General features: G+C 41.5%; 1 protein-coding gene across 1 annotated transcript in view; it reads right to left on the reverse strand.

Annotated features, from left to right (window-relative positions):
- LOC124152265 (protocadherin Fat 4-like) overlaps positions 1-19,672 on the reverse strand; it is a 107,266-nt gene that overhangs the window by 43,300 nt on the left and 44,294 nt on the right. Inside the window, exons 33-43 of the mRNA XM_048392689.1 lie at positions 19,302-19,487; positions 17,866-17,982; positions 16,805-16,987; positions 16,171-16,470; positions 14,619-14,741; positions 13,481-13,663; positions 12,902-13,027; positions 11,815-12,000; positions 11,343-11,465; positions 7,260-7,442; positions 919-1,041 (exon numbers count right to left, since the gene is read on the reverse strand). Of these exons, the coding sequence (XP_048248646.1) occupies positions 919-1,041; positions 7,260-7,442; positions 11,343-11,465; positions 11,815-12,000; positions 12,902-13,027; positions 13,481-13,663; positions 14,619-14,741; positions 16,171-16,470; positions 16,805-16,987; positions 17,866-17,982; positions 19,302-19,487 (1,833 nt within the window). The remainder of the gene's footprint in view (positions 1-918; positions 1,042-7,259; positions 7,443-11,342; positions 11,466-11,814; positions 12,001-12,901; positions 13,028-13,480; positions 13,664-14,618; positions 14,742-16,170; positions 16,471-16,804; positions 16,988-17,865; positions 17,983-19,301; positions 19,488-19,672) is intronic.

Consider the following 19,672-nt stretch of genomic DNA (forward strand, 5'->3'; position numbering starts at 1 on the left):
TCAGACACAGTATATCGAGCCGACCAGTCTTTGTTTTAACACCTTAATGCCCATCGCCAGGCAGGGTAACAACAAATACCATCTTTTAACGTCTTTCGGTATGACGCGGCCGGAGACCGTACGATGGAACTTCCGATCTCCGAGTGGCCGCTCTACCACTCGACCACAGAGGCGGTCTGTAACAAAACAAACCCATAACTGTACTCTAATGAATACTTTCATTTTATTTAGCACATCGCTGCTACATACACCTATGTTGAGTGATGTAGGAGGAAGCCCAAGAGCAGGAGTATAGTGCTGACAAACCTAAAAACATAATCAGGACGAACGTATCACGAAAGGTTTCTGGCATGTCTAAGGGATGCAACTCTGCACAGCGTATACTAGCGCCGTAGGCGACATGCCCTCCCGTGTTTCCTGACTCTGATACCAATCGTGAACCTCTTGCTCAAAACGATCCTACCGCTGAAACTATGCGATTCTTAATATTCGTAATGCTAAAGGGTCACTGGAGGCCGACTGGCTATAGGCCTCGGCATGAGTTGTGCAGAGTTGCGTTCCTTGATCGTGCCAGGATACGCTGATCAATTCGTACAGATTAAAATCCTTTGCTTTCTAGATCCATTCTAACATGTTCATCTCCGCTATAACGCCGCGATACAACTGAACGCTGACACACTCCTCACGTTAAATTCCACTCACTCAGTGCTAAGGTCCCCGGGTGCAAGTCAACATACCCACAAATTGCATGTTTACCAAAGAATGGTTGCATATTATTTGTTTCACTGTAATATCTTAATTAAATTCTTATTCCAAAGAGTGGTTAATATCGACAATAATTTCTACTCTTTCACGAAAATCGTCTGAACAAATACGCATTCCTTGTTTTGATGAATAAGGCTGTCAACATCGCCTTACCGTAGAGGGGACCAACGATGACGTGAGATCGCTCCCCACTGTCAAGACTCCTGTCCTGTCGTCTATTTTGAAGAACTCTTGAGTTACATTGTCACCTCGGACTATCTCGTACGATATGGTATCCTGTAAAAGACACATAACATTCAGAAGGAAACAAAGAAGAACGAACAAAGGATAACTCAAGCTCCCAAACACCATATAAACTTTACCCATACATGCTTTAACACCTTTACCAAACATGCTTAAACACCTTTACATACATGCTTAAACACCTTTACCATACATGCTTAAACACCTTTACCATACATGATTAAACACCTTTACCTTGCATGCTTTAACACCTTTACCATGCATGCTTAAACACCTTTACCATACATGCTTAAACACCTTTACCAAACATGCTTAAACACCTTTACCATACATGCTTTAACACCTTTACCATACATGCTTAAACACCTTTACCATGCATGCTTAAACACCTTTACCATACATGCTTAACACCTTTACCAAACATGCTTAAACACCTTTACCATACATGCTTTAACACCTTTACCATACATGCTTAAACACCTTTACCATACATGCTTAAACACCTTTACCATACATGCTTAAACACCTTTACCATACATGATTAAACACCTTTACCATACATGCTTAAACACCTTTATCATGCATGCTTAAACACCTTTACCATACATGCTTAAACACCTTTACCATACATGATTAAACACCTTTACCATACATGCTTAAACACCTTTACCATACATGCTTAAACACCTTTACCAAACATGCTTAAACACCTTTACCCTACATGCTTAAACACATTTACCATAGATGCTTTAACACCTTTACCATAGATGCTTTAACACCTTTACCATACACTGACTCCAGACATTATTTACATACACTACAAGTCTGGCCAGCCAGGAGAAACACATTCTCCCCGTCCATGGTACACATTACTGACACACACAGGGAATAATCCAGACACTCTTACCCCGTCCATGGTACACATTACTGACACACACAGGGAATAATCCAGACACTCTTACCCCGTCCATGGTACACATTACTGACACACACAGGGAATAATCCAGACACTCTTACCCCGTCCATGGTACACATTACTGACACACACAGGGAATAAGCCAGGCACACTTACCCCGTCCATGGTACACATTACTGACACACACAGGGAATAAGCCAGGCACACTTACCCCGTCCATGGTACACATTACTAACAAACACGACGGGGAATAAGCCACGCACTCTTACCCCGTCCATGGTACACATTACTAACAAACACAACGGGGAATAAGCCAGGCACACTTACCCCGTCAATGGTACACATTACTAACACACACAACAGGGAATAAGCCAGGCACTCTTACCCGTCCATGGTACACATTACTAACACAAACAACGAGGAATAAGCCAGGTACACTTACCCCGTCCATGGTACACATTACTGACACAAACACAGGGAATAATCCAGGCACTCTTACCCTGTCCATGGTTCACATTACTGATACACACAGGGAATAAGCCAGGCACACTTACCCCGTCCATGGTACACATTACTAACACAAACAACGAGGAATAAGCCAGGTACACTTACCCCGTCCATGGTACACATTACTGACACAAACACAGGGAATAATCCAGGCACTCTTACCCTGTCCATGGTTCACATTACTGATACACACAGGGAATAATCCAGGCACACTTACCCCGTCCATGGTACACATTACTAACACAAACACAGGGAATAAGCCACGCACACTTACCCCGTCCATGGTTCACATTACTAACAGAAACACAGGGAATAATCCAGACACTCTTACCCCGTCCATGGTTCACATTACTGACACAAAAACAGGGAATAATCCACGCACTCTTACCCCGTCCATGGTACACATTACTGACACACACAGGGAATAAGCCACGCACACTTACCCCGTCCATGGTACACATTACTAACACAAACACAGGGAATAAGCCACGCACTCTTACCCCGTCCATGGTACACATTACTAACACAAACACAGGGAATAAGCCACGCACACTTACCCCGTCCATGGTACACATTACTAACACACACAACGGGGAATAAGCCACGCACTCTTACCCCGTCCATGGTACACATTACTGACACACACAGGGAATAAGCCAGGCACTCTTACCCCGTCCATGGTACACATTACTAACACACACAACGGGGAATAAGCCAGGCACTCTTACCCCGTCCATGGTACACATTACTGACACACACAGGGAATAAGCCAGGCACTCTTACCCCGTCCATGGTACACATTACTAACACAAACACAGGGAATAATCCAGGCACACTTACCCCGTCCATGGTACACATTACTAACACAAACACAGGGAATAATCCAGGCACACTTACCCCGTCCATGGTTCACATTACTGACACACACAGGGAATAAGCCAGGCACTCTTACCCGTCCATGGTACACATTACTAACACAAACACAGGGAATAATCCAGGCACACTTACCCCGTCCATGGTTCACATTACTGACACACACAGGGAATAAGCCAGGCACTCTTACCCCGTCCATGGTACACATTACTGACATACACAGCAGAGAATAAGCAAGGCACTCTTACCCCGTCCATGGTTCACATTACTAACACAAACACAGGGAATAAGCCAGGCACTCTTACCCCGTCCATGGTACACATTACTGACACACACAGGGAATAAGCCAGGCACTCTTACCCCGTCCATGGTACACATTACTGACACACACAGGGAATAAGCCAGGCACACTTACCCCGTCCATGGTACACATTACTGACATACACAGGGAATAAGCCAAGCACACTTACCCCGTCCATGGTACACATTACTAACACACACAACGGGGAATAAGCCACGCACTCTTACCCCGTCAATGGTACACATTACTAACACACACAACGGGGAATAATCCAGACACTCTTACCCCGTCCATGGTTCACATTACTAACACAAACAACGAGGAATAAGCCAGGTACACTTACCCCGTCCATGGTACACATTACTAACACAAACACAGGGAATAATCCAGGCACTCTTACCCCGTCCATGGTTCACATTACTGACACACACAACGGGGAATAATCCAGACACTCTTACCCCGTCCATGGTACACATTACTGACATACAACAGGGAATAAGCCACGCACACTTACCCCGTCCATGGTACACATTACTAACACAAACACAGGGAATAAGCCAGGCACACTTACCCCGTCCATGGTACACATTACTAACACACACAACACAGGGAATAATCCAGACACTCTTACCCCGTCCATGGTACACATTACTGACATACAACAGGGAATAAGCCACGCACACTTACCCCGTCCATGGTACACATTACTAACACACACAACGGGGAATAAGCCAGGTACACTTACCCCGTCCATGGTACACATTACTAACACACACAACGGGGAATAAGCCAGGCACACTTACCCCGTCCATGGTACACATTACTGACATACAACAGGGAATAAGCCACGCACTCTTACCCCGTCCATGGTACACATTACTAACACACACAACGGGGAATAAGCCAGGCACACTTACCCCGTCCATGGTACACATTACTAACACAAACACAGGGAATAATCCAGGCACTCTTACCCCGTCCATGGTTCACATTACTAACACAAACACAGGGAATAATCCAGGCACACTTACCCCGTCCATGGTACACATTACTAACACACACAACGGGGAATAATCCAGGTACACTTACCCCGTCCATGGTACACATTACTAACACAAACACAGGGAATAATCCAGGCACTCTTACCCCGTCCATGGTTCACATTACTAACACACACAACATGGAATAAGCCAGGCACTCTTACCCCGTCCATGGTACACATTACTAACACACACAACGGGGAATAAACCAGGTACACTTACCCCGTCCATGGTACACATAACTAACACACACAACGGGGAATAAGCCAGGTACACTTACCCCGTCCATGGTACACATTACTGACACAAACACAGGGAATAATCCAGACACTCTTACCCCGTCCATGGTACACATTACTAACACAAACACAGGGAATAATCCAGGCACATTTACCCCGTCCATGGTACACATTACTAACATACACAGCAGGGAATAAGCAAGGCACTCTTACCCTGTCCATGGTACACATTACTGACATACAACAGGGAATAAGCCAGGCACACTTACCCCGTCCACGGTACACATTACTAACACACACAACGGGGAATAAGCCAGGTACACTTACCCCGTCCATGGTACACATTACTGACACAAACACAGGGAATAATCCAGGCACTCTTACCCCGTCCATGGTACACATTACTAACACAAACACAGGGAATAATCCAGGCACACTTACCCCGTCCATGGTACACATTACTAACACAAACACAGGGAATAATCCAGGCACACTTACCCCGTCCATGGTTCACATTTCTAACACAAACACAGGGAATAAGCCAAGCACTCTTACCCCGTCCATGGTACACATTACTAACACAAACACAGGGAATAATCCAGGCACACTTACCCCGTCCATGGTACACATTTCTAACACAAACACAGGGAATAAGCCACGCACTCTTACCCCGTCCATGGTACACATTACTAACACAAACACAGGGAATAATCCAGGCACTCTTACCCCGTCCATGGTACACATTACTAACACAAACACAGGGAATAATCCAGGCACACTTACCCCGTCCATGGAACACATTACTAACACAAACACAGGGAATAATCCAGGCACTCTTACCCCGTCCATGGTACACATTACTAACACAAACACAGGGAATAATCCAGGCACTCTTACCCCGTCCATTGTTCACATTACTAACACAAACACAGGGAATAATCCAGGCACACTTACCCCGTCCATTGTTCACATTACTAACACAAACACAGGGAATAATCCAGGCACACTTACCCCGTCCATGGTACACATTACTAACACAAACACAGGGAATAAGCCACGCACACTTACCCCGTCCATGGTTCACATTACTAACACAAACACAGGGAATAATCCAGGCACACTTACCCCGTCCATGGTACACATTACTGACACAAACACAGGGAATAATCCAGGCACTCTTACCCCGTCCATGGTACACATTACTGACACACACAGGGAATAAGCCAGGCACACTTACCCCGTCCATGGTACACATTACTAACACAAACACAGGGAATAATCCAGACAATCTTACCCCGTCCATGGTTCACATTACTAACACAAACACAGGGAATAATCCAGACACTCTTACCCCGTCCATGGTACACATTACTGACACACACAGGGAATAATCCAGACACTCTTACCCCGTCCATGGTACACATTACTAACACAAACATAGGGAATAATCCAGACACTCTTACCCCGTCCATGGTTCACATTTCTAACACAAACACAGGGAATAATCCAGGCACACTTACCCCGTCCAAGGTACACATTACTAACACAAACACAGGGAATAATCCAGACACTCTTACCCCGTCCATGGTACACATTACTAACACAAACACAGAGAATAATCCAGGCACACTTACCCCGTCCATGGAACACATTACTAACACAAACACAGGGAATAATCCAGGCACTCTTACCCCGTCCATGGTACACATTACTAACACAAACACAGGGAATAATCCAGGCACACTTACCCCGTCCATTGTTCACATTACTAACACAAACACAGGGAATAATCCAGGCACACTTACCCCGTCCATGGTACACATTACTAACACAAACACAGGGAATAAGCCACGCACACTTACCCCGTCCATGGTTCACATTACTAACATAAACACAGGGAATAATCCAGACACTCTTACCCCGTCCATGGAACACATTACTAACACAAACACAGGGAATAATCCAGGCACACTTACCCCGTCCATGGTTCACATTTCTAACACAAACACAGGGAATAAGCTAAGCACTCTTACCCCGTCCATGGTACACATTACTAACACAAACACAGGGAATAATCCAGACACTCTTACCCCGTCCATGGAACACATTACTAACACAAACACAGGGAATAAGCCAGGCACACTTACCCCGTCCATGGTACACATTACTAACACAAACACAGGGAATAATCCAGGCACACTTACCCCGTCCATGGTTCACATTACTAACACAAACACAGGGAATAAGCCACGCACACTTACCCCGTCCATGGTTCACATTACTAACACAAACACAGGGAATAAGCCAGGCACACTTACCCCGTCCATGGTACACATTACTAACACAAACACAGGGAATAAGCCAGGCACACTTACCCCGTCCACATCAGTGCCGTTAACGGTGAGCAGGGATGTCCCAGGCGGGGTGTTCTCCGGGATGCTGGTGGTGTAGAAGGGCTGGGACGAGATGGGCGTGTTGGCATTCCGTACTACTGAGACTGACACCGTTGTTGTTGCAGCATTGGCAGGATAGGCCGAATCGTATGCTTTGATCCTAATCTGAAGGAAATGACATATCGCAAAGATACAGTTAATATACAGAACCCATGCCTGGCCGGTACATATGCAGAATCGTATACTTTGATCCTAATCTGAAAGTATGACATTTTAAGAGATACAGTAAATATACAGAATCCATGCCTTTACAGTACACATACAGAACCGTATGGTTTTATCCTGGTCTGGAAGTATGACATATTGTGAGATACACTTAACATACAATATTGTAGAGATACAGTAAATATACAGAATCCATGCCTTTACAGAACACATACAGAACCGTATGGTTTTATCCTGGTCTGGAAGTATGACATATTGTAGAGATACAGTAAATATACAGAATCCATGCCTTTACAGTACACATACAGAACCGTATGGTTTTATCCTGGTCTGGAAGTATGACATATTGTGAGATACACTTAACATACAATATTGTAGAGATACAGTAAATATACAGAATCCATGCCTTTACAGAACACATACAGAACCGTATGGTTTTATCCTGGTCTGGAAGTATGACATATTGTAGAGATACAGTAAATATACAGAATCCATGCCTTTACAGTACACATACAGAACCGTATGGTTTTATCCTGGTCTGGAAGTATGACAAATTGTGAGATACACTTAACATACAATATTGTAGAGATACAGTAAATATACAGAATCCATGCCTTTACAGTACACATACAGAACCGTATGGTTTTATCCTGGTCTGGAAGTATGACATATTGTGAGATACACTTAACATACAATATTGTAGAGATAGAGTAAATATACAGAATCCATGCCTTTACAGTACACATACAGAACCGTATGGTTTTATCCTGGTCTGGAAGTATGACATATTGTGAGATACACTTAACATACAATATTGTAGAGATACAGTAAATATACAGAATCCATGCCTTTACAGTACACATACAGAACCGTATGGTTTTATCCTGGTCTGGAAGTATGACATATTGTGAGATACACTTAACATACAATATTGTAGAGATACAGTAAATATACAGAATCCATGCCTTTACAGTACACATACAGAACCGTATGGTTTTATCCTGGTCTGGAAGTATGACATATTGTGAGATACACTTAACATACAATATTGTAGAGATACAGTAAATATACAGAATCCATGCCTTTACAGTACACATACAGAACCGTATGGTTTTATCCTGGTCTGGAAGTATGACATATTGTGAGATACACTTAACATACAATATTGTAGAGATACAGTAAATATACAGAATCCATGCCTTTACAGTACACATACAGAACCGTATGGTTTTATCCTGGTCTGGAAGTATGACATATTGTGAGATACACTTAACATACAATATTGTAGAGATACAGTAAATATACAGAATCCATGCCTTTACAGTACACATACAGAACCGTATGGTTTTATCCTGGTCTGGAAGTATGACATATTGTGAGATACACTTAACATACAATATTGTAGAGATACAGTAAATATACAGAATCCATGCCTTTACAGTACACATACAGAACCGTATGGTTTTATCCTGGTCTGGAAGTATGACAAATTGTGAGATACACTTAACATACAATATTGTAGAGATACAGTAAATATACAGAATCCATGCCTTTACAGTACACATACAGAACCGTATGGTTTTATCCTGGTCTGGAAGTATGACATATTGTGAGATACACTTAACATACAATATTGTAGAGATACAGTAAATATACAGAATCCATGCCTTTACAGTACACATACAGAACCGTATGGTTTTATCCTGGTCTGGAAGTATGACATATTGTGAGATACACTTAACATACAATATTGTAGAGATACAGTAAATATACAGAATCCATGCCTTTACAGTACACATACAGAACCGTATGGTTTTATCCTGGTCTGGAAGTATGACATATTGTGAGATACACTTAACATACAATATTGTAGAGATACAGTAAATATACAGAATCCATGCCTTTACAGTACACATACAGAACCGTATGGTTTTATCCTGGTCTGGAAGTATGACATATTGTGAGATACACTTAACATACAATATTGTAGAGATACAGTAAATATACAGAATCCATGCCTTTACAGTACACATACAGAACCGTATGGTTTTATCCTGGTCTGGAAGTATGACATATTGTGAGATACACTTAACATACAATATTGTAGAGATACAGTAAATATACAGAATCCATGCCTTTACAGTACACATACAGAACCGTATGGTTTTATCCTGGTCTGGAAGTATGACATATTGTGAGATACACTTAACATACAATATTGTAGAGATAGAGTAAATATACAGAATCCATGCCTTTACAGTACACATACAGAACCGTATGGTTTTATCCTGGTCTGGAAGTATGACATATTGTGAGATACACTTAACATACAATATTGTAGAGATACAGTAAATATACAGAATCCATGCCTTTACAGTACACATACAGAACCGTATGGTTTTATCCTGGTCTGGAAGTATGACATATTGTGAGATACACTTAACATACAATATTGTAGAGATACAGTAAATATACAGAATCCATGCCTTTACAGTACACATACAGAACCGTATGGTTTTATCCTGGTCTGGAAGTATGACATATTGTGAGATACACTTAACATACAATATTGTAGAGATACAGTAAATATACAGAATCCATGCCTTTACAGTACACATACAGAACCGTATGGTTTTATCCTGGTCTGGAAGTATGACAAATTGTGAGATACACTTAACATACAATATTGTAGAGATACAGTAAATATACAGAATCCATGCCTTTACAGTACACATACAGAACCGTATGGTTTTATCCTGGTCTGGAAGTATGACATATTGTGAGATACACTTAACATACAATATTGTAGAGATACAGTAAATATACAGAATCCATGCCTTTACAGTACACATACAGAACCGTATGGTTTTATCCTGGTCTGGAAGTATGACAAATTGTGAGATACACTTAACATACAATATTGTAGAGATACAGTAAATATACAGAACCCATGCCTTTACAGTGCACATACAGAATCGTATGCTTTGATCTGAATCTGAAAGTATGACATTTTGTAGAGATACACTTAATATACAGAATCTATGCCTTTACAGTAAACATACAGAACCGTATGGTTTTATCCTATTCTGGAAGTATGACTTATTGTGAGATAAACTTAATATACAGAATCGTATGCTTTTAACCTAATCCCCCACCTCCAAAATGCCTCCGCTGTGGCAACCACTGAGCTAGTTCAGGAGAGGAGAAAAAAATTCAAGTGCACAAATCTCAAATCTGAAACTGCAGTCACTGCCACTTGTGTCGTGAGTCAGGCACATTGTCCCGCAGCAGTAGCTCACCTGAACGGAGAGTTTATTGGGGTATTTCCGTGGGTGACATGCCTTTATTGTGCAAGCATTTTCTCCATTTCTCGCAGTTTCTCTCATCCCTGTCAAATTCTCAAGGTGACTGCTCGAAAACAGATTTTTTTATCTGTCAGTAACATGGTGTTGTGCTTCCCAAGACGTGATATTCTTCATACACGTGTTGAATACGTGTTAGATGTCTTCAGCAACCCATGCTTGTCGTATGGGGCTCCTGGATTTGGTTGATGTCATCGTATCCCAATTGCGAAGATCGATGCTCATGGTGTCAATCACTGGATTATTTGGTCCAGATTCGATTATTTACAAGCCGCCGTCTCATGGCATGAATATTGCTGATTGGGGCATTAAACAACAAAATAAACCATCCCACATAGGAATATCTTTGAGGCCACGAACATTTCGATTTGTCGAGTGTCGACAAAATATCAGTTGCAGTAGATTTACAACTCACTGAAGAAGTGATTAGATTTAGACAGAGGCGCTACACTGGCCTACTTGCGTCGATAACACTCACTGTATATGAGATGGAGCTATCCATCTTGAGATCTCTCCTGAGAACAATCTGACCAGTATCAGCTGAGACACGGAAGAACAGCGTCGCCGCCTCGTCGCCCGTCAGCTCATACTGTATTCTACCCTGAAGACAGTCGTGTTCGAAAGAGCATGTTAAATAGTACTGGTCATATTGAACAAATGAACAAAATGTATCATTTTTTTATAAAAAAGACATCGTGAAATTTGTTGTAAAAAGATTAACGCGAAACTACTGGGTTTTCTAAATGTGTGATGTAAAAAGATTAATGCGAAACTACTGGGTCTTTTTTAATGTGTGATGCAAAAAGATAAACGCGAAACTACTGGGTTTTTTAAATGGGTATTGTAAAAAAAAAAGATTAACGTGAAACTACTACAGTCCTATAACATGGGATTCTCCCTGTGTGATAAGATGACATGGTTCTCGTTGGTGATGATAAGACTGGTCTTGCCTGTAAATCGTTGTCGGCTGCAGAAACAATGATGAGACTGCTGTTAACTGGTGACGATTCTAACACAGTCACTCTATACTGGGTGTTTGTGAATCTAGGGGACTGGGTGTCCCGTCGGACATTTATGGTGGCAGTGGCGATCGCCCTTTTCTCAACATCTCTCTGGTCTCGGGCAATTAGTGGAAGCTGGAATGATAGCAAGCCTTCTTACATTTGTATATGTAATTTATTATTCACGTACATGTATAGATGATATGACATCAGCGAGTAACTAAACCGCGCTCAACGGTATTACAAATACATAATGCAAATGCTATTTTGACGTCATCCTTATGACGTCACACCAATACTAATGCCACATCGCATCACTGTTGATGCCACGTTTACGTCAGGCTACCTTACGACACGGTTTATTATGGACTACATGTAGAGATTATTACAATCGTAACAAACAAAATTGGTTATTAGTAATATTTAAACATTACCATATTCAGACTTTTCATGTAACCTGAGCGATTTTGGTGATTTGGGGAAAGTTTCATCGGGTTATATGAACACTGTGAATATGGTATGGTACCCAATACCAGTTTCGTTTTTATCACAGATACCATAAATGTTAGAAATGTAAACATATTTAGCAAATAAATAATAGTCGATTTATTCTTCCAGCAATGAACAAATGTTATTAATAACGACAACAATACGTAAATATACCGTACGTGGAGATCAACATAGGAAGGAAATTTCAAGATTCTTGAAATGGCCGCGCCCACACTGGTGGCAGCGATGTTACCGAGAGTGTAACGAAGGTGTCACGCGCTGGGAAGGAGCTTGCATTCAAATAAAGAAAGGGAAGTCACTCTCGTCATTCAAATAAAGGAAGGGAAGTAACTCTTGTCATTCAAATAAAGGAAGGGAAGTAACTCTTGTCATTCAAATAATCCCCCCAAGCAGCACGAGCACGTTCTATCATTTATTTTAATTTCATGGATTTCTCAGAAAATCGGTATATGCTTCTCAGTCATATCTATATGTACATGTTACTTATAACTATCAACATGTAAATACAATATCAAGTTGCACGCACCAAATAAACCTGACGTCCGGTTGTGTCAGCGGTCAGGGAAGTCCGAAGGCTAATGGTGCCGGTGTCCACGTCGATTCGGAAAAGGTCTGTGTTCGATCCTCTGCCAAATTCATACCTTATGCTGTCCTGTTGTAATAGACGATAACGCATTATAAGATTCGGATTCGGATTTGAAAATTCGGATTAATTGGGATATAAGAATCTATATATGAAGGATTTTTTGGCTGCATCAATTGCTTGAAGTGAATTACAGAATCCTTATTTGATCATCTCAGGACGTGTGCGGTAACTGTTCCTTGGTAACGGTTGATTGACTTCCGTTGTGCTTCACGTGACATGAGTGCAGTTTTGGTACTAATATTTCAGCAGTATCTTTATCAAAAGATCAATATATTTCCAAAATATACATAGAAGTTGGGAATGTATGAACACCAAGAAAGGATGGTGCTTAATTTTTTCCCATTGTATGTATAAATCTGATGATAAACCAAATTGGATCGGGGACACTTGAATGCTTCCTTGTTAATAATGGTTTGGTGTTATCACTTTAAAGAGATATTAGTCAAATGATCATCTTACGCCGTCGCTGTCCACGGCCGTGGTGTTCAAGATGTCGGTGCCGGCAGCGGTGCTGTCCGTAATGGTTACACTGTATGTAGAAGACGCCCAGACTGGACCATTGGGGTTTCTGATGACGTTGACCTGCACTGTCCCCATAGTGACCGCCGTGGGGGCTGCCGTGTCGAACACTGACACCTGGATCTGTTGTGGGGTGAGTGAGTGAGTTTGGTTTTTAACGCCACTTTGGTCAGTGTCTGTTTTATCGCAGCGTGATAGGCTCTACAGGATCGTGGTATTAACCACGTTGGTGAAAGCACCGAATATGGACGTGGAGCTGACCGACCAAGGATCATTGACCTGAGGTCCTGATTCAAACCCTCCGTTAGCGGATCCCAATGATTAAAGGGGAACAATTCTGCATAGCAAACAACAGCAACATTGTCCACTGGACACCTTTGCCAAGCTAATCCGAAAACGATGCAAGGACGTTAATGAATATGAACACGCATATTGATTCACGACCTTTATAAAACACAGTCTCATGTCAAGCTTTAGTATTTATACGAGCCAATTATATTCGGAATAAATAGTCACATGAGCAACCACTTATATATTAACTTTGGTTCGATACAGACGATGTTTCGCTGTGTCCAGGTTCGATATATCCGGAATTGAATATATAATTATAATTGTGAGTGAGTTTGGTTTAACGCGGCTTTTAACAGTTTTCCAGTTATATCACGGCGTGTCAGCTTAATATGGGAGGAAAGCCCGAAGTGATGCAGGTCTCAGACGTTTACCACTTCGGTGAAACCCACGAGCACGGGTATGGTGCTGACAAACATAGAAACATAATCGGGGCGAACCGGGATTCGAACCCACAAGCATAGGTTTCTGGCGTGCCCAAGGGACGCAACTCTGCACAGCGAATCGACTGAGCCACCCGTGCCCCCCTATATATAATTATAATGCGCTACCTCGATGATTTGAGTTGGTGTATACACCGCATACAAAGGTGACAAAGGCAAATTTCAATTATTGGACACAAGAAGATCCTTTCGCATTATCCACCGAACATTGTGTCGCTACATTGGTTTTTTGTGTCAGATGACAGCCTGTTGACGTATTGACTTATATGTATGTAAATGTTCCTTACCGTGTATCTCGACACACAAGAATTAATCAAGGAGGAGTTCAGTGTGACCATGCCTGTATTTCTGCCCACGTCGAAGTAGGCTGGTGCACTGAGTTTTCCGCTGATCTCGTAAGCAAGAGAGCCCTGTTGGAAAGTAATATATAGCGTCATATTGGAGAAATGTGTACAGAGTAAGTCCCATACTTACGACAGTCGTCCAGCTACGATCACTTTGTGAAACGGGCACCAGGTTTATCTTGGGGAAACACTTTGACAAAACGACTTTCATAATTATTATCAACATTATATTTCAACCGAGTTCTGTACACTCACCAATTCCTACACAAACTCTAAAGTAATAATAATATTAATCAAAGAGGTTTCTTTCCATGCTGACATTCAGACTTGGAAGTCTTGGAGTAGTAGTTAGTAGCATTAAGACAATAACTGGCCTGTATCAATTCCACCAGGGCGGTTTCAATGCTCAAATCAGGCTTATATAATAATTGATGTAATCACCTCATCGTAAGCGTGCCACACAAAAAGTTTTAAATAATTTTGCAAGCATAATATTTTAGCGGAAGCCCATCAACATTCACTACTAATTCCGTTATGGGGTGAAAATTGAAGCCATAAACAGAGACCATGCATGGTATCTTATACACTACACAGTGTGTACCCCACTGAACTCTAACTCTACCACGAACCGGTAATGGACAGCTTGATTGTCTTATTGATAATGCTATATTGTTACCATATTCAGCTCTAGTCGGTACACATTCAACTTAACATAATTTTCTTCACACCTGTTAATTTCATTGGTTTCTTCGTTTTATTCTTATCATTGCACATAATTTATACCTTATATATCTATCTATCTTTGCACATAATTTATACCTTATATATATCTATCTATATATATATATAAGGTATAAATTATGTGCAAAGATAAGAATAAAACGATATAATTTACATATAAATTATATATATCAACATGTATTTGTACTTAACAAATAAATATTTTTGGAGATATTTTTGTAGTGAGGATGATCACACAATTTCATGAAAAAAATATTCTTAAAACATAATCATCATCCCTCACAGTCTTTGGTCAGTTACAGAACTGAAACGTCGTTACAAACAATAAAGAAGATGTTTTCCAAAAAGTATCACGTCTTCAATCATTGTGTTTGAAAGTACGTTGTGTTTGTTTTAAGGCGGTTTATCGCCGCACTCAGCAATATTCCAGCTATATGACGGCGGTCTGTAAATAGTCGTGTCTGGACCAGACAATCCAGTGGTTGACATCATGAGTATCGATCCACGTATTTGGTATATGATGATATGCATCAACCAATTCAGCGAGCCTGACCACCCGATCTCGATAGTCGCCTCTTACGACAAGCATAATCGCCCATTACAGCAAGCATGGGTTGTTGAAGACCTATTCTACCCCGGATCTTCACGGGTGGATAATACATTGTGACAATACCTTAACCAATTATACGATTGTTGACGTATTAAGTAAAATGTCGCTAAAGGAAGAATACAAATATGAGGAAAATATGTTTACCCTCAAGTCGCTGTCTTGCGCAGTGACCATGACAACAGAAGACCCTGGTGGGCTATTTTCTAACACGGTAACTGTGTAAGGGTCTCCGATGAACAATGGCGGCGTGTCGGACAAGACAGAAATGGACACGAATATGACACACGACCGGCTGTACTGGTCAGCCGCACGGACAGAGAATGTGTAAGTAGCCCTGATATTTGTAAAGGCACGCCTGAGGAAAAGTTTCCCACTCGTCGATTCCAGAAAAAACTGACTTCTGTCTTCACTGTCAATGTTGGCAAAGGCGTAAGTGAGGTCATCCTGCAAGAGCATTATAAGGTATAGATACACATGGCGTAAAAGCAATAGTAGACTTAAATTATTTATTTCTTCATTATAATATGTTCAAAACCCCTACCCGAGCAAGCAGATTAAAAAGATTAGATCAAGACACTTTTAACAGTTTTAAACATAAACCACAAAAAAACTAAAGTCCCTTGATCGCGATCTTCTGTCGAACGCTTCACGACAGGTGATCGGGTGTCGATACACATCGTGATCGAGGGGGTATTAGCTTTGAATTGTTTGAAAAATGGAACAATAAGTTATCATTATCTTCAGCCAGCAGATTTTACTTCAGTTCTGGACAACTTACCCCATCAGCATCCGTTGCATTGGCATCAGCTATGACGTCACCGGGGGCGGTATCTCCGGTTACGGTGGTACTGATGGGGCGAGGTTGACAGACCGGCGGGTTGGGGTTGACGTTCACACTGATCACGACACTGGTTGTTGCTTTGTTTTGTGGGAAGCGGCTGTCATATGCGTTCACAATCAACTGCAGAATACAAAGGACAAAGTCTCCAGCACATGACGCTTTCATCAGCGGGAACAGGAAGCAAGCAGTCAAAACTGTCATGTTCACAAAACGAGTGACGTTATGACTCGAAGTTACGAGATTAATTAAACTGATTCTTTTTACAATCACTCATTTCTGCAACAGTTTGTAAAAAGTTATCTGGGAAATTTGTTTAAATGAAAACTGGGGTAAGAATTGAATTTTCAACTACATAAACCCAACCATGTTTGAAATATTGCGAAAAAAGCAAATTTATTCATTTTCAAAGATACATGTAAGATGTCTAAGACACCATCAGTGGTTGCGTAATATGCGATTTTTATTAATTCTAAAAAAAAAAATTAAAAAAATAAAACCATGAAGAAGTATTCTTTGAGTGCTGACAAAGTTCACTTTTATATATAATATCGCTAACTTAAGATGTTTCCAAATGACAATCAAATTTATGATAAAATCAACCGAGAGGTATGGTTTATTTAACGTAGGCAAGTTCTAAACTCACATCTTGGGTCTAAGTTTCACCGACCACCAATAATGTATCTGTTTTGAAATTAAACCCTGACAGGGCCGGCTGATTCGAGGGTTCAGTCACATCAGGAGGTCAATGGTGGTATAAAGGTCTAAAGTGCTGTAATCGGTTGTGCAATAATGCTTGTATTTCCGTCCTGGGTTCGAATCCCTGATTTTAAAGATCATTATCAGTGACCTGTGTAATTCGTTTTAACTCTTGGCCTTGAGCTTTGACCTGTTGTCTACCACGTAGATAATACGCCGTCATATTGTTAAAATAGTTATATTAGAAACTTCAAGTTTCACTTTCTCTCCTGTATGATAGTCTAGTCACGGCTGTCACGTACCGTGTACCTCTCTGTGTCACGCGGCAGTCTCCCGGTCACGGTGATCTCCCCTGTGTCATTGTTAATACCAAACTTGTCCTTGAAGTACTGTCCGCCAATATCGTATTTTAAATCTCCCTGAAAACATTAAACAGTAAAAACACTTAGTTAAAGGGGCACGCATGGCCCAGTGGTTAAGTCGCCATAATGCGCTGTGCAGGGCACGCCAGGAACCTATGATTGTGGGTTCGAATCCCGGTTTGCCCTGATAATGTTTCTTGGTTTTGTCAGCACCATACCCGTGCTCGTGGGTTTGGCTAAAAATGATAAATGTCTGAGACCTACATGACTTCGGGCTTTCCTCCCACATTAAACTTTCACGCCGTGATATGACGGGAATATTGTTAAAAGCGGCTTTAAACTCACTCAATCACTTCCAAAAGATGCTTTGTATATGCATAGCATCATTCAAAAAGGTATTTTATTGTACATATTGTTAATAATCCTTTGAGATAACCCCGACCTCTGTGAATGTTTACTTTTACACCCTTGTCTACATTGAAGGGGTAGCTCAGCGGTTAAAGTGTTCGCTCGTCACGCCTAAGGCCCTGGTTCGATTCCCCACATGGGTACTATGTGTGAAGCCCATTTCTTGTGTCCCCCGCCGTTATAATGCTTGAATATTGCTAAAAACGGCGTAAAGCAGTACTCACTCACTCTACATAGCAGGTTTACTGATACATAGACTTTCTTCTCTATGATAAAGGCGACCCATGAAGATTCGGGGTAGAATAGGTCTTCAGCAACCCATGCTTGCCGTAAAAGGCGACTATGCTTGTCGTAAGGGACAACTAACGGGATCGGGTGGTCAGGCTGATGCATGTCATCGTATCCTAATTGTTAGGATCGATGCTCATGACATCAATCACTGGATTGTCTGGTCCAGACTCGATTATTTACAGACCGCCGTAACTGTTCGAACAGTTAAATCACCCACCCTACAGCCCAGACTTAGCCCCAAGTGACTATTTCCTGTTCCTGCAAACGAAATCTGCCCAACGTGGAAGACACTTCCTTATGACGAGGACATAAAGGCTGCCACAGAGGCGTGGTTAGAGGGCCAATCTGCGGATTTCTATAAAAGTGGTATTAAAAGCTTGAAGGACAAATGGAATAAGTGTATTGAGGTTAATGGAGATTATATTGAAAAATAATAGTGCAAACGACTTGGTTATTCTGCGACTTGGTCTTATCTTGAAGTTGCAAAACTTATTGAACGCCCCTCGTAGCTGGAATATTGCTGAGTGAGGCGTTAAACAACAAACAAACAAATAAACAAACAAACAAACAAACTATGATTAAGGTTAACTTACACCTCCAATGACATTATCCCGGTGTAATAACTAATTCTGAAACGTCCACATTAATATATTTATTTTCCACAGAGGTGAACCTACGTTTAAGTCGAAGTCCAGTGCGACCACGCGCATGACGCTGTCGCCCTTTGATGCTGAGAAGTTCAGGGTTGCCATGTAGGGAGTTCCCTCGAAGTAAGGTACACCGATGTCTCGAATGACATTGATAGTGAGAGTCCCCATCGGCTCTGGTTCTTGACTACCGACACCGCGGGCGTGGAGATTCAACTGCAGCAAAGAAGCACAGTCAGATTTACAGTGAAACCTCGTTAATCTCGTTATTCTTTGTATGTATTAAGACTTTTGATACAAAACGGTTTCTGAACAAATCTGGCGAATGATAGACAAAGAGACATGTACTGACAATCAGTGGACAGATATGAGGAGGGTTGGTAGAGAGGTGAATGTTTGCA

This window comes from Haliotis rufescens, unplaced genomic scaffold, assembly GCF_023055435.1.
Source record: "Haliotis rufescens isolate VD_foot unplaced genomic scaffold, xgHalRufe1.0.p SCAF_11, whole genome shotgun sequence".
Classification (NCBI taxonomy): Eukaryota; Metazoa; Mollusca; class Gastropoda; order Lepetellida; family Haliotidae; genus Haliotis; species Haliotis rufescens.